The sequence below is a fragment of the Amia ocellicauda genome, chromosome 2 (genome assembly GCF_036373705.1).
Source record: "Amia ocellicauda isolate fAmiCal2 chromosome 2, fAmiCal2.hap1, whole genome shotgun sequence".
Lineage (NCBI taxonomy): Eukaryota > Metazoa > Chordata > Actinopteri > Amiiformes > Amiidae > Amia > Amia ocellicauda.
The window spans coordinates 15,580,262-15,595,582 of record NC_089851.1 but is presented as its reverse complement, the minus strand read 5'-3'; the positions used below and the strand labels follow the sequence as shown (position 1 = coordinate 15,595,582).

The window sequence follows — 15,321 nt, the reverse complement described above, 5'->3', positions numbered from 1 at the left end:
CATTAAAATTATAGACTGATAATTTCTTTGTCAGTGGGCAAACGTTCAAAATCAGCAGGGGATCAAATACTTTTTTCCCCCACTGTATATTTTACCTATTGGTTATGTGTCGACACAACATCTTGTATTCAACAGTAATGCCAGGTTTTTGACAAAGTTTCTTTATTTCAACCCAAGGACAAATATTATGTAGGTTCATGGTGAAATTCAGAAATTCATGGTGATACTTTAGAAGTTACAAAACTGAATACTTTAGTTTTACAATAAATATAAAAATACATTGGAAAGTTTATTATGTTGCATTACATTCAATAATACATTAATTTATTTCAATAAAAATAAATGAAGGGCTATATAAATCATCAAAGAATGTGATGCTATTTTGTAGGACATTCTAGCTGTGCATTCAGTGCTGTCTGTATTTCACTATTTGTCTTTATCCTGATATGCATCACAGTTTGAAGCACACCAGAAACTCAAGTCATATCCTTGGAAATTACCTGGTCTATATACCTGGCCTTCCAAATCTCACATTGCTGTATTTTGGGTAACTTGCATCAAATTAGAGAATAGCTGGTTTCTTGGTCAGAATCTTTTTCAGTTCAGTAGCTTTATGTGCAAAGCACCATGGAGCAACTTGAACCGTTAAGTAAATATGAGATATACATGTTAACTTGTCCTGATAATTTTACTAGAGTATTAAGCAAATTGCAAATCCAACTCCATATGAAGTCACTGGAGCATGAACCATAGCGCTTGTGGTTTAATTAATGGAAAAGCAGTGGTGGATCTAATACCTGAAATGAGAGCAGGGCATTTCAATATTTGTATCGTGGGATGCATGGAAAAGATAATCATATTTATAGCAGCAAGATTGGATTTCTGTTTAATTCAATTTATATGTATACTTCTGCATTTTACACTAGTGTTCTGTCTGTATAATTCTAATGTTTACTTCAACATATGATTGCTGTAAGATAATTATGTATTAATTTGAATTTCAAACCCATTTTACTTCTATCATGAAACAATGATTGACTAATCAACAGCATCTTGCTGAAATTGAAGATATTAGTGACAGCTACAATTATCTATAAATGTCTTCACTCTTGTAATATTGTCGTATTCATCTGCTTCCCTCTTCTTGTTGAGATACTCTTTCCTTTTTACCAGTGTTTCCGGAGTATTGTATAATGACTGCTTTAAAGCCTGATGTTGACATGGTTACAGTGGAATATCTAAAATAAGAATGTGAAATATATTCTATTTTAACTGAGATATGTCATACACATTTTCTTTGTCATTTAGGCTACTTTTTCTTCTTTTAAAGTAAATTTGGTGGATTTAAACAGTCTCCTTTTGTTCTTTAAGACTGTGCCTATATAAAATATATTAACAATTATTTAGTCCCAATTATTAGTTAAAAAAAAAAAAAAAGCATTTGCAAGAGTTGCTACAAGTCTGCCTTTTCTTTCTCAGAAAACCTATACAGCTAACTTCCTTTGAATGCTCAAGACTGATGTTCAAACTTTGACAAAAGTAGTAATATGAACAGTTGTGACAAACATTTACTACAGCACAGCATACTTAATCTGCAAATATGTATTTTATTCCAAATTGTTTTTATTTGATGGGAAAATGAGTTTTCCAGATAAGACCATAAACCTTTCAACAACCCAAGTTATATTTGTCTCTGACTCTTGCCTCATTGTCTGCACTCTCTTTGTGAATCCTTGTATCAAAATTGAACACATCAAGTGATGCGTTTCCATACAGAGCCTCCAAGGTATTGATAGTAGAGGTTGTCCCAGTACCTTTTAGGTTCAGCAGTTAATATAGTAATTTCAGCATCAAAAGCCTCCCAAGCATTGGCACTGTTTAAACCCTTGTATTCTTATTCATTGGTCACAGGAGTGCAAGTGATTAAAGGGATATGGCCTTCATTGGATGCGTAGGAAAGACCAACAAACACCATCTGCGCTTATATTGATGCATTATGTATTTTCAGCATTGACCAGAATCTCATGAACTATCTTTTAGTAGATTGTGCTCATGGCATTTCAGTAATAATTGGCTGGTGTGTAGCCTTGTACGTTGCATCACATAAAGATGTTTATGGTTAATGATCTGCTTGTATGGTTTAATGGGCCTTTCTGCCCTGCATACACATTTTGCATCACTGATGTACTCCTCCTCTCGTGAAATTCTTTTAATAGCAAATTATGTGATATAACAACAAATCAAAGTTGAAACCACAGGAGAAAATTACACCCCCGAGCTGCCCTCCATCCTGATAAGGTTTACAATCGGCCAGTAATGACTGACAAAATGAAATCCGCATGGAAGGCTCATGGAAAAATCTTTCATCATTCACTTGTTACTCTGGCTATACTTTTAGTAAAGACATTTGTGGATTAAACTACTGACAACTTTTCTCCCAAATTCCAAATAAAAATATGAATGGAATGGAATGGCTGCCATACATGTAGAGATGGTGATTTAAGAAAAATTTGCAGTGGTCTCATTTTTTTCCAGAGCTGTATTAACAGAGACTAAATTCTGAAACAATTAATATCCCAGTCAGATTGATTTTCTTTCAAGTGCTAGAACCAGAATTAATTTGGTGATGCAGTTATTATACTAGGGCACTGTATTTCTGTATTCACATCTCTAACGTACTTAGTCATACAAGAGGTCTACCAGACTGTCTCCAGATTCACTTCAAACTTGTAGATGAAATGCCATGTGGAACTGTAATACATTTAATTATTCTTATCTTTTTATAAAATACATTTTAATGGGTTTACAAAAGTGCAAATATCTATTTAATATCTTTGTGATGTAGAGACATGCTTGGCTAGTTTATGTTGCTCCAGCCCTCCCAACAGTTTGTCTATAGATTGAAGCTGGTTTTAATATGTAGTATACAGTTCACTGAAGGGTTTCCTATTATTGAACTACATCCACAATAAAATAATACCCTTCAATCTTTTAACCCAAACATAGATAAAGATACAGCTACTATTGCATGGCCTTAAATAGTCACCCTGGACAAGGGCATTTCTTAAGAAATAAGAAATAAATAATAGTTCAAAGGTGTCCACTCTATTTTCAAAGTTTTTTGTTTTTTTTATGCATATTTTACAAGAAAGTATGTTAAATTAAAATCCTTTTTGTACCGGCTCTTATTTAATGTATACATTTAAGTTATTGAACTTCTCTATTGTAGGATATCTTGTATTTTTCTACAAATGTTATTCCACATTATTTATTTACCTACATATGAATAAAATTGGTTGTATTGTTTGGGAGACTTTATTAGTAAGATTTGCCATCATAACCTTAGGGTGAAAGTGATTTGAATTTTTTATTGTTTTTAAGTTTAATTTTGGTTTTATTGCAGTATAGAAATATCTCAATTAGCGTCATCTGCCAGCTGCCAACTCTGGAGAAATTGTGGGATATATTATATTCTCTAATGTGCTGACATGTTTGCATAACAAGCAGAAGCCAATGTTTATCTTATTAAATACAGATAAACTAGTCTACAAAGCAGTTTAGTGACATTTTGCCTTCTCTGAATACTTTAAGTACCATGAGCATTCACAAATAGTGTCCTAGGACTAATTCATTCACACAACGATATGATGACACACAGGGAAAACCTTTTAATAATTGGTTACATGTTTTTGAGGACTGGTAAACTGTAGTAATGTATAATACATGATGATATGCAGTCTTCTCTGGGGATTGATCATTTTATCCCAGTCAGTGTAGGGAAGTAATGAGTGGTACCTGCGTCTTGGTACTCGTGCAGCCTAAATCTCCTTTGACCTCACATGCACTCACTACATTTCTATAGCCTTTTATTATTCCTCTTGCATTATGTCTTGAAAATCTTTCCAACCAATCCCAAAATGTTAAAATCGCTTTTTTCAGTGAACATTCTGCACCGGTGCATAGGGATCTGCATGTGTTCATGGTAGACTATTCTCCTGGTGCATGGAACTTGCATCCTTGTTTTCCACACAGTGACCTTAGAACATCATAGGATGTCATCCCTTAACATGGACAGTGACAAAAATACAACTTTTTCTCTTCTCACAAAGCATAAGCCTAGTACAAATCCAAGCTTTGGGCCACCTGCCAACTGCTAATTCTAGTTGTGGGTACTTGTTAATTTTTACACGAGAAATGGTTTAAGGAGGCGATAAAACTCACCTTCGTATAGTAAAACATACTATAAAATGTATTCCTTTATGTTAACATTAAAGTTCTGTAATGAACATGTTAAACCACCCTGGTGTTTGATTTACTGGAGTGAAATGTACTTTATTCACCACCTGGGGGAGCTGTGATTGTTTTCATTTGGAGTAAGTTTTTGAGAATTTTTCACATTAGAATATCACCTGTACACACATACATACTCTGAGCACATTGCTACACAACTATATTTTATCAGTCTCTTTCTAGTGGTTGAGTGCTAAGCACCCCCAAATAAATCTACATAATATTTAAACTCTCCTTCTTTACTCTCCTGTCATGAGCATCCCAAAAAATGTTTTATTCTAAAATTAGTTGCATTTTGTCAGATTTAAGTGATTTAGATCCATCCTTTGAATTAACAATGTGGCTTCAATTACTCCAGCAATCGTACAATTTGTGGTTAAGTAAGAACACCCACCGTTTTCTCACCTCAACCTCATTGATGTGTTATAGTATTAACTTGACCGGATAGTGAAGATATTCTTTATTATAGTTGATTAAGACTGAGCTGGCAAAAGCCAGATACAGAGTTAAATTGGTACTGCTGTGCTTTATATGCTGAAGGGATTAACAACACAGGGATATTTTGATTTAAGCAATTTGCACGGAAGTATCAGTAAAGCATACCCCCTCTTGAAATTATATTGAGTAGGCTTTTAACATACACCAGTAGCTCGTATTGTGACTAATTCTTATACCTGCTTTCTCAGCCACTGCAGCTCTTATGCCTTTACGCATAGCCCAGCACAAAATGCCTGTAATTTAGCCCTCTGAAAACAGAAATATGCATAATACAAAGCAATATTTGCAGCCTGGCCAAACAAAAGCGTGAACCGCAAAAACAAAACAAAAAAGCACCTATGCTAATTTCTGTGCAAAATGCTGAATTATATTTGCTGTTGCATATGGGCACTGCTAGCTAATTTCATAACCTGCCAACTTTTTATTATTATTTTTGAATTACTTTATTAATTTCTGCTGCTGAATGTTTTGAATGCCATGAGTCACACTGCTGAATAGGCCAGTAAGCTGCTATCAGACACTGCCTATGGAGATAGCTTCATTCTCTGCTCTGACTTTCTATTTGCTGCCCATGTTGAATTGAAGACCCACTTCCTTTATCATGCTGCTCCTGCTTATCTCCAGTGTCTCGTCTCTCCCCAAATCTCCTTTCACCCTCTGTGTTCATTTTGTGTGGGTGAATTAGTCATGCCTCCCCTCAAGTGTTTGACTGCCCCAGCTTGCTCTCTCCTTTCTCGCCCCACAGGGGTGAGTTTAGTTGCCCTTGAGCATTAGAACTGCACACTGCCTTACCACCTTCCACAGCCTCACTAAGAAACGCATCTATTTAGATCGTATCACTTCACTTTTATAGATTAATGATACTGTAATGGTATGTATGTGTAAAACATTGTATTTTTGTGATAATTTTTTTAAGACATTTATGATTTAGGTAATCTTGAATAATTGTGGTTAGGTAAATAATAGTAAGAATCAATTGTTTATGCTGTTTGAATGCCAGTTAATTTATAGTCATGAATATTCAGTATGTGTTCAACCACATTACATAGTGATGAGAGAACTGCAAAATGTTGATTCTAAATAAATATAAATATCTCTTGTATGACCTCTACTTGACTTGTATGAGCTACTGTATAACATTACTGAGTATTAAACAGTTTAAACCTCATTTATTTTGAGAATATTTGCTGTGGAAGCTTCTTAGAGATGGAAAGACACCTGGTAGAAACAGGACTGAAAGCAACAGAGGTGATTACCTATGCTGGGCACATCATGTTTGGCACTGATGTGAGTGTGGAATGAGAGGAGGAACAAGGGACTCCATGGCACGTGCTGCATTGAGAGATTAGTTGTGGTGTATGTAATTAAAGAGCCCTTTTTTTTTTTTTTTTTTTGCTATTATGAGAATACATAAGGTACATGACTGCATACTAAATGTACTAAATCTATTATTTCTTATATGTCATGAACAGAGACTATCTTTAATGTAATATTTAGTTTACATACCCAATCAGTTTTATTAAACCATTTTTATTCAGTTCATCTGATACAGTTATGAAGTCTTTAATTATTAAACTTTCTATAGGATTTTTAGAATTTGGTGAAAATCCACATAGAGGTTTAAATAATTTTATAGGAATAAAATGTGATGCTTTATTTTTCTCCCCTACACCAATGGATGAAGTGTCACTAAATCTGCATTTTTTTTCTTTTTGGCTGTTGCATAGCAACTCTGTCCTGAGAATATTAATTAATATGTAAGGCAGAGGAACTTCTCAAATGAACTAGAGATTTTATCAATCTGTTTATTCTCGTGGCTTTTGTTAGCCTGCACGTGAGAGCTTTTAGTGAGTCAAGCATCAAATCAACCTTAGTTCCAAATATAGCTGCCTTTTACCTAGGCTGTCATCTCAAACTGGTTAGAGAGGTTAAATTAAAAATGCACTGCAATGCTTTGGTTGCAGCTTATGAATGAAAACCACAAATTAAATGTCTAAAATAATAATTGACAGAATTATGGCCTTCCACAATACAATTTAAGTGGACCAATCTTATTAGAGTGTGCTTGTATTTTGACTGTGTAAAAACAAACCACTAGCTTGTTGATGTACTCAAAATAACCTTTATCATTATATCGAATTGCTTTAGTATATTACAATTCTTAAAACTCTTATACTTCGTTTAAAATGTTTTAAAGATTTTGAATCAACTTTTGGGAGTATTCACTTATTTTAGTTTGATTTAAACTCACATATTCTTTGTTCACAGGAAGCTCAAGAGATGGTGTTGCTTAAGTTTATCAGGCCTGAACAGCCACCTTCACTAGCAAGACCATCTATGGAGCAACTGTCTCATCTAATAAAGACGAGCCTTCGTTACCCTGAGTCCTACGATCATCCATTTCTACAGAAGAGGTAAATGTTTCAGGAATCTCTATCTGTAATTTATTTCCCCCCCAAAAAGTTACGATTACGTGAAGCAGTGTATATGTATTGGCATTTTCCCTTTAAAATAAATAAATAAATGAATAAAAATCTATCATTACTTTTGAGAAACTGCATGGTAGAAAATCATCATAACTTCAAATTCCCACCAGCATACTCACTGCACAGCATTTTAACACTCTCTTAATTTGGATTAATCTATTACTTTGTCTTTTTATATCTGTATTCAATCTGGCTCACAGCACAATCCCTCTTATAGCAATACACCAGAAATGAAGACAATGCACAAATATGCTCAAATCTGTGTTTCCCATAGAAAATTACATAGGCATGCTTGTCTGTTTCATATTTATTTTGGGGGGTTGATAGTAGCAGTGAATGAGAGCAGTGGTGGGGGGTTCATGGCAAATGAGAGCATATTATTTTTCATAATTTGTCAGAGCTAGCATTCCCACTTGCTACTAAAAAAAAAAAACCTGATTTTCTATACATTTTCAAGATATAACAAAGAAAAGACCTGGTTTACTGGTATAGCAGTATAGTCTTTTTTTTTTTTTTTTTTTCTCTCTTAGTATCAGTAGTATTGCATTGTGTACAGGTAAGATGCCCTACTGAGATTGATACAGGGCCAGTAAGGTGGACAACTTTTAATTTCAAGCTTTTCATCATCTTAATGGAAGAGGAAAGCCATTCCAGTTATTTCAGACCAAAGGAAAATAGTAAAATTTCTCAAAAAAAAAAAAAACAATGGGAATATTACCCCTTGGCTATCTACTTCTAAGATAACAAATTGGTGACACTATGAGGCATTGACTGTGAGGGAGTGAATACGAGTATTCTCATTTGTGCCTCGCAGACCTAAAGAACACAGCCAGTTCATTGACGAGCAGCAATATGGTTAAGTTTAAAGCATCAGAATTTCAAAGGTTTGAGAACTGCTTTCATTGGAATACATTTTCTAAAAATTTAAGATCGAAATATGTCAAACAGTAAAGTACTTTTAGAATTACCATTTCATATTTTTCTCTGCGTAATCTAGTTACTACTACTGATGTGGCTATGAGTAAAGTTTTTTTCTATCTTTAAATTAAATGACTCATTGTATTATTTCTGTACTCTTCTAATTTTTTCTAATTTTGTCTACTTCTTTTTATCAGTCAAGATTGATACCTTGGAATGTTTTGGGTCTGTGTGTGTGATCAACATGATAAAGCCTTCTGTGTTCCTTAATGAAGGTCTATATTCCTCCACTCGTAATGGGAAGTCATGAAAATTATGCAAAGCAAGCTAGACGTGTAACCTGCATTCTGATTTTGTTCTCTGATTATAAACGTGGGAAAGGGTTGACTTGGTAATTACAATTTTGGTCCATATGTCATCTTTGTATTCGTTGTCTTTGCTGCAAGAAAAGTGAAGCTTATGTTGAGAAGAACATAATATGCGCTGAGAAGTATGCATGCATATTTGTTACGCTTTGGGGATGTTATTCATCATCCAGTTCTGGTGCCCTTGGTAAGAAGGGGGACAGGTGTATTCCAAAATATACCTGTATATTTTAGCCTGAAAACGTTCTAGAAGGTCAGGCTTGGTCACAAATAGACCTTTCTAACATAGTGACAATGAGAAGCATACATTCAATTCCAGGACTAAATAGTTGAGAGAACAAAAAACACATTCTTGATTTGACCATCACAGTGTCCAGACCTCAGTGCAATACCTAATATCAACTTTAAGAATCCATTCCACGAGAACAAGTCATGTAGCCTGGAGGAGCAATAGAGGTTTTGCATTGGAGGAGTGGTTGAGTAAGCTGATAAATCTATTAAAATGCTACAGGCGGTGCTCCATGTTATCAAAGCCAGCTTAGGATTCACAAAGTACTTATTTTGGGGGTAATAAATACATCTGAACATCAGGTAATTAGAAAGAAATACTACTGATCGATGCAGCAGAAGATTCATAGTTATACAATGCATTATGTTTAAATTGATTTGTATAGAAAAACACTTGGTGAAGACCTGCTGTGGCTAAATCAACTTTTAGTGACACTTAATTTGCGGTATAAATAAATATGGAGGCTAGTGTATTTCACACACACTGAAAATTTAGTGTAATTACTACAGAAACACTCTTTGAAAGTTACACTTCTTATAGTTAAAGACTTACAGCATCCCTAAAACTTTTGCATTACATAAAAAGTACATTTTGATAGTTGCATTATAACAGAATCACAATGTGTTTTTTCATCTTGTGTCAAGAATTAAAAAACACATTAACGTTTATTTGCTGCAAAGTGTAAAAGAGCTTTGTTTCCCTGTCTTTGTAGTTAGTGGTCGAACGATGTTACAATAGTAACATACATCTGACATTTCAAGTGTTTTCTTGGGTTGGAAAGTGGCCTTAAAAAAAAAAAAAGTAAGGAGATAGTTCCCTCTGGCTTCCACCTCCCTCGTGTCAAGACCACAGGCTACTGCTGTTTAAGCCAGTGCCACAAATCTGTCATCTAGTCATCCTTACAGGAATATATTGTTAGCATGTTAGCTTTAAATTCACTTCTTGCCAACTAGTTAAAATTTAAATATTTCAAAGTGAAAATAGCTGGGACTAATGCATAAACAAACAACATTCTGCAGTGATTAAATATAGCATTATACTCATCTATTACCTTATGCTATAATTTTGCTTATCTTTCCCATTTATTTCAGGATTCTTGTCTGTTGAACTTTCTATTGTGCATTTTTCACATTTTTTCATTTTTTAAGGATATGAATACCTCTATTGTCCCCTTCGATTTATCTCATCTTGTACAATTTACTTATGCTTCTTTCTTCTATACCCAAGAGTATTCCTAATGTGTAAATAAAAATAAAAACTGTACATGTATAATCTGTTTATATATGTACAACAGCTTATTTTCAATTGGGGACAAAGATCAATGGTAACTGTGAAAGTATGTAGAGCAATATAGTCCAGTTCCTTGGAGCAAATGCCATTGGTATTGTAGTGAAGAATATAAATGACCATAGCCTAAACTAATTTTGTGCTGCATTCTTTTCTTTTTTTTTCTTGCAATTTATTTTTATCAGTGCAAGAACAGTACCCTGATTTCAGTGTTTTGCATGGCTTCACATCTAGGACCATCCAATACTTTCTTTCTACAATGCAAAATGGTGACCTAATGTTGTCATTTAGCATCCTAGGCTGCAAAGTCATAAATTTCAGAGTAGATGGCTAGACAAATCATGCACGATGTGTGCATCAGTGATTCTGTCCTGTTTTTCATTTAATTTTCTTTCTTTCATTGAAACCATACAATTGTACATAACATTATTTTATACCAATGGTACATATACATTAGAAAAATTACATAATTATGGAATTTCAGTTGTACATAGATCTGTTAAGGCCTGACCAATTTTAATTGTGAAATCAATATTTTGAATGACATTAGTTCTAATTCGACCAACAGCATAAATGTAGATGAGCTGCAGCCAGGTCCTCATTATTACCATTGTCTCTGAAGCCTTAAAAGTACTGAGCATAGATTAATAATACAATATAATTAATTCCTTTTATAGTGCCAGTTCACAGTAGACTGCAGGGTACTTAAAGCTTTTTCTTTTGACAGTGTGATAAAGTGGTCTTTGCCTGTGCTGCCACTTTGCCTTTCCTGAGTGTGCATGGCATAGTCATAGTTCAGATACGTTCTGAAAGGAAAGCTCAAATGAAACTGCTTGCCATAAACTAATACACCATAACGGAGCTTCTACACCTGTTATTTATCTCCTCACCCCCACCCCCCACCCCCATATATAAATTTCATTTACATAAAACCACTTTATTAAGGAAGTATATTTCATAAGTTTATTCTATAAAACACACAGATTTACCAAGTGGATGCAAGTGAGTCTGGACTAATTTGTTGAGGCCTGCCAAGTTATACTATTAAAATACTGATGTAAAATATGAATACAATTCACATGAGTTGGAGCTAAATCTTTAAAGCTAATGCAAAAGACGCAGAAGTGCTTATCAAGAATTTAATGGGATCCCTGGAATAAAAATGAAAACGTCATAGAACCTGGCTGATCAAATTAATATTGTCACCCACAGGTAAAAGTATGAGGACAGTCTTTTCTGTGCTAAAATACAGAATATGATTAATTAAAGTAGCGATTATATTTTAACGTAATTTACCTTGTAATTGTACAATGTGATTGTGTTGAATGTGTGTCCCCTAGGTGTCAGATTATTATTATTATTATTATTATTATTATTATTAATATGCATATTCATGAAAAGAAGCATTCCAACATTGAACTCCAGCAAATATAGGTATATTGTTTACCAAAATTGTAACATTGCTCTTAAAACCAAAACTAAACAATCACAAATCTGCATACCTAGAGGAAGGGTTTAAAACCGTACTAGTACTCAGTATGTTAATTCCTGCTGATTATGTTTTATCATGATCTACATAAGTTTAATAAACAAAGATAACTGTAACAAAGCTATTCTAGAACACTAAAGACACTGACACTCTCTCGCGCACACACACACACACACACACACACACACACATATATATATATATATATATATATATATATGTATATGTGTTTGTTTGTTGGTTGGTTGTATTGTATTCCTCCACCTCCCCATTTTCTGTTAGGTTTTATGTAGATTTAAGGGTTATCTATTTTCAGCAGATTTTATTATTATAATAAGAAAACATGATCGCTACGGTAAGAACTCCCTTGCATATAATACTTTATATATAATATAACTTATGTATATATGTTTTGTAGCTTAAAGGTACTTACTGCATGCATACTCTAGTCATAAGTGCTTTGAAGTTCTGCTGTAAAATCCACAAATATGTTCCTGTTCCGTGCCTGTATAATTACAACTTCTTTTCAGCCTTTCACTGAATGTTTCTTGAGGCAGTGCAAATTGTAATTTAACAATGACATGGGAATCATCTTTAAAAAAAAATAAAAAAATGTTAAGAGAATAAGAGAATAAAATGCATTAATGTATGGTGTGTCTAAATTTAAAATTAAAATATATGTATTTTTAAATTTGAGGTTTAAATGAGGGTTTCATTGTAAACATTTTCCTTTCCTTTTATTTTTTTCACAATAATATCTAATGTTAAATCAGTGGGCAAAATAAACTGAATCTTAAACAGTCTTATAAGAGGCTAATATAGCAAAGAAGTATGAATTTGATTTGAATTTGAATTTAAAACCTATATTCCATATGCCAGAGGGAAAAACAAAACAAAACCACAAAAAACAATACATATACTGGCTATAAAGGGAATTTCAACAAGAGGGTATATGAAGCTTTAAGGAGTACCCAAAATTCAGTAGATAAGTTTAGTTGATCTGTAATCATGTCCAGTAAGAACTGAATAGAGTTAATTACTGAAGATGTTCAGTTTTTCATATCCGGCATTATATATTCTACAAGATCTGGGTCTTGCAATTGAATTTATTATATATTATTAATCATAGGATTATATTGGACAAGTCTGTTTGGATGTCACAGTGGTCTATAGACCCATAAGAAATTTTGCAGATTGTTCCATTTCTCCAGTCAGTGTTTGAGTAATAGAGTGAAACAACATTGGTTATATTATACAGTTGTTGTTTTTTTTAATAACATTTCCAATGGTCTACAGTTAATGTAGGCCTTTTGGTACAAAGCACAAAGTATTTCAAAATGTTATGAACTAATTTTGCTGCTTATAATAAGACTTACTATATAAAATATTTTTTGTGAATATTGCATAAATGTTTAGATGTATATTGAATACAGCCTGCACCCTTTCATGAGATCTTAAACTCTTTTGGAATATATTGTGCAAAGCCTATATCCATTCTCAACAAGGTCTCTAAACCAAGCTTCAAATGAAATTCCACCTAATTAAATTACTCGTATTGCAGTCCACGATGCAGTTTTACCTGGGGTGTTATCTCCTCTAATGTGCCTTGATGTTTCATGTTTCTGATTATTTGTTGTATTCCATACTTTTTCTCTGTGTAAATGGTAATAAAACCTGTTTATTAAAGGTTAGCCCTTAGGAACCCAGCATGATGTGTGTGTCATGTTTGAAGTCCTGCTTAATTAGTAATTTGGAAGGCTGTTATAGGTTTGTGACCTATACATCACACTGGTTAATTAAGGGTTAAATTAAATGGTAATAAGTTTGTAAATTGGACCATTTCAAATTTTAGATTTTAGATTTAGACAGTGGGAAGTAAAAAAAAAAAAAAAAAAAATTATGTTATGGACATTTAGTTAAGTTCAATAGAATACTTTTTTTTTAGATTAATTTACAAATGATAAGATTAGTATTAAAACTTTTCATGACAACATTGTAGTTTCTGCTTTTTGTAGCTGTCATAAATAAATGTCTGAATAAAAACTGAATCAGTAACACTCTTTTAATCTCCTTACAGTCTGTGCATGGTACCTGTAACCCTCACACTTTCGAACTGCTCATTGGCTGGAGTTGATGTCATAATTGACTTGCGTCATAAAGCCACAAGGTAAGGAAAGTGTTTTTTTTTTTTAATTTACGCAGTGTAGTGTCTCGATATACTCTAAAATTAAAACATAGAACAAATAAACAATTGGAGATAAAAAAATAAATAATAGTTAACAAAATGTAACTCCTTAAGCTGACAAACCCCTCTGGTTTACCATTAAAGGTGCACCAAATCTGTGTGCTTCTCTTTAATCCCATGTGTACTCTTCACTGTGTTGTTTGACAGGCGTTTGGTATCCCATGAAAGCTGAGACTCTCAGGGGGGTGGGGGGATACTTGGTCTGAGTAGGAATACAAAATCTCAGAAACTATTGACAATTATGACATTTATGGCAATACCAGACAGTCTACTGATCTAAAGAAGACCATCCACGTTATGGTAGAAGCAACACACACCTGTCGAGAGCTCAAAATGTCAAGATGGAAAACTGTTTAGTGTACTAATTCACAATGATTTTACATAATTGGATCTGAACTTCTCTGTGTTTGATAGAACATCAAATAATATACTGGATTAATCATTAGGTTGTTCTGAACACAAAAGCCTATTTGCAAAGAAATTAAATGGAAACTTAGTGATCTGTGACTGAATCTGTGTCTGAATGAAAACCCCGAGAGCAGACTGCGCGTTTACCCTCCATGCTTTGAATGACGGCGGGTGGCACAGAAACTATAAATCAATTGTGTTTGAGAATGAAATGTGCTGGTAGCCAAGACAATAAGGTTTTAAACGATGTGCGCATTGTAGGAATATGCGCAGGAGCTGCACATAACATTACCAAATAATGCTTAAGAGGGTTTAGTAACAGTATATAAACAATGATGTATTGGTTAAATCTTGCAGCCCTCATTTCTTCCAAACCTGGTGAGATCTAGTCATAATTATACTTTCAGGTCATTTCCTTTGTATCTTTTCCATACTTCAGCTTCATCTCCCACCTCTCAATTATGTTCTCAACCACGTGAGGAATAGTTATAATAATGTAATACAAAGTGACTACCATTGCTATTCGCACACTAGGGCCATAACACCTTGAAATGATTATTGAACAGTATTTAATGAAATGAATTTAAACACTAGCTGAGGTTTATTTGCTTGATCCTGTTCTGGAGTTCTGCTTTATATTATTAAGAAGGATAAAGTGTCTAATGTCTGAAGCAGGCTCTCATTTACAATATTCTTGGCAGGTGTTTGGCAGTGTCAATCACAAGTTGGGCAATGCCACACTTGTGTGTCCTGTGTATGTCACAGCTCTTTGTACTGTCTTTTTGGTTACCCAAACAGAAGTAGGTTCAAGGAGACGTGACTTCCAGCATTGCAAGGGTTGATGTATAAGTTGGCAGCTGACATGACCAAATAAAAAGGTGCAATAGTAGGAGTAGGAGACAGAGAGAGAGCTTTCTGGGGAAGGGAAGTGAGGTCCTAGTATATAAACTGTAAAGGCTGGTTCAGATTTAAGCAATGAAGCACTTATCTACTTATAAAAATACAAAGATAAATGTATTGATATAAATTGTATTGGACTACTGAAT

The 15,321-nt window shown here is 33.8% G+C and overlaps 1 protein-coding gene across 6 annotated transcripts in view; it reads left to right on the top strand.

The window, feature by feature from the left end:
• Nucleotides 1-15,321, top strand: part of trappc8 (trafficking protein particle complex subunit 8) — a 59,232-nt gene that overhangs the window by 42,825 nt on the left and 1,086 nt on the right. For all 6 annotated transcript variants that reach the window (XM_066719605.1, XM_066719604.1, XM_066719603.1 and 3 more), the window contains 2 exons: nucleotides 7,057-7,202; nucleotides 13,700-13,789. In XM_066719605.1, the coding sequence (XP_066575702.1) occupies nucleotides 7,057-7,202; nucleotides 13,700-13,789 (236 nt within the window). The remainder of the gene's footprint in view (nucleotides 1-7,056; nucleotides 7,203-13,699; nucleotides 13,790-15,321) is intronic.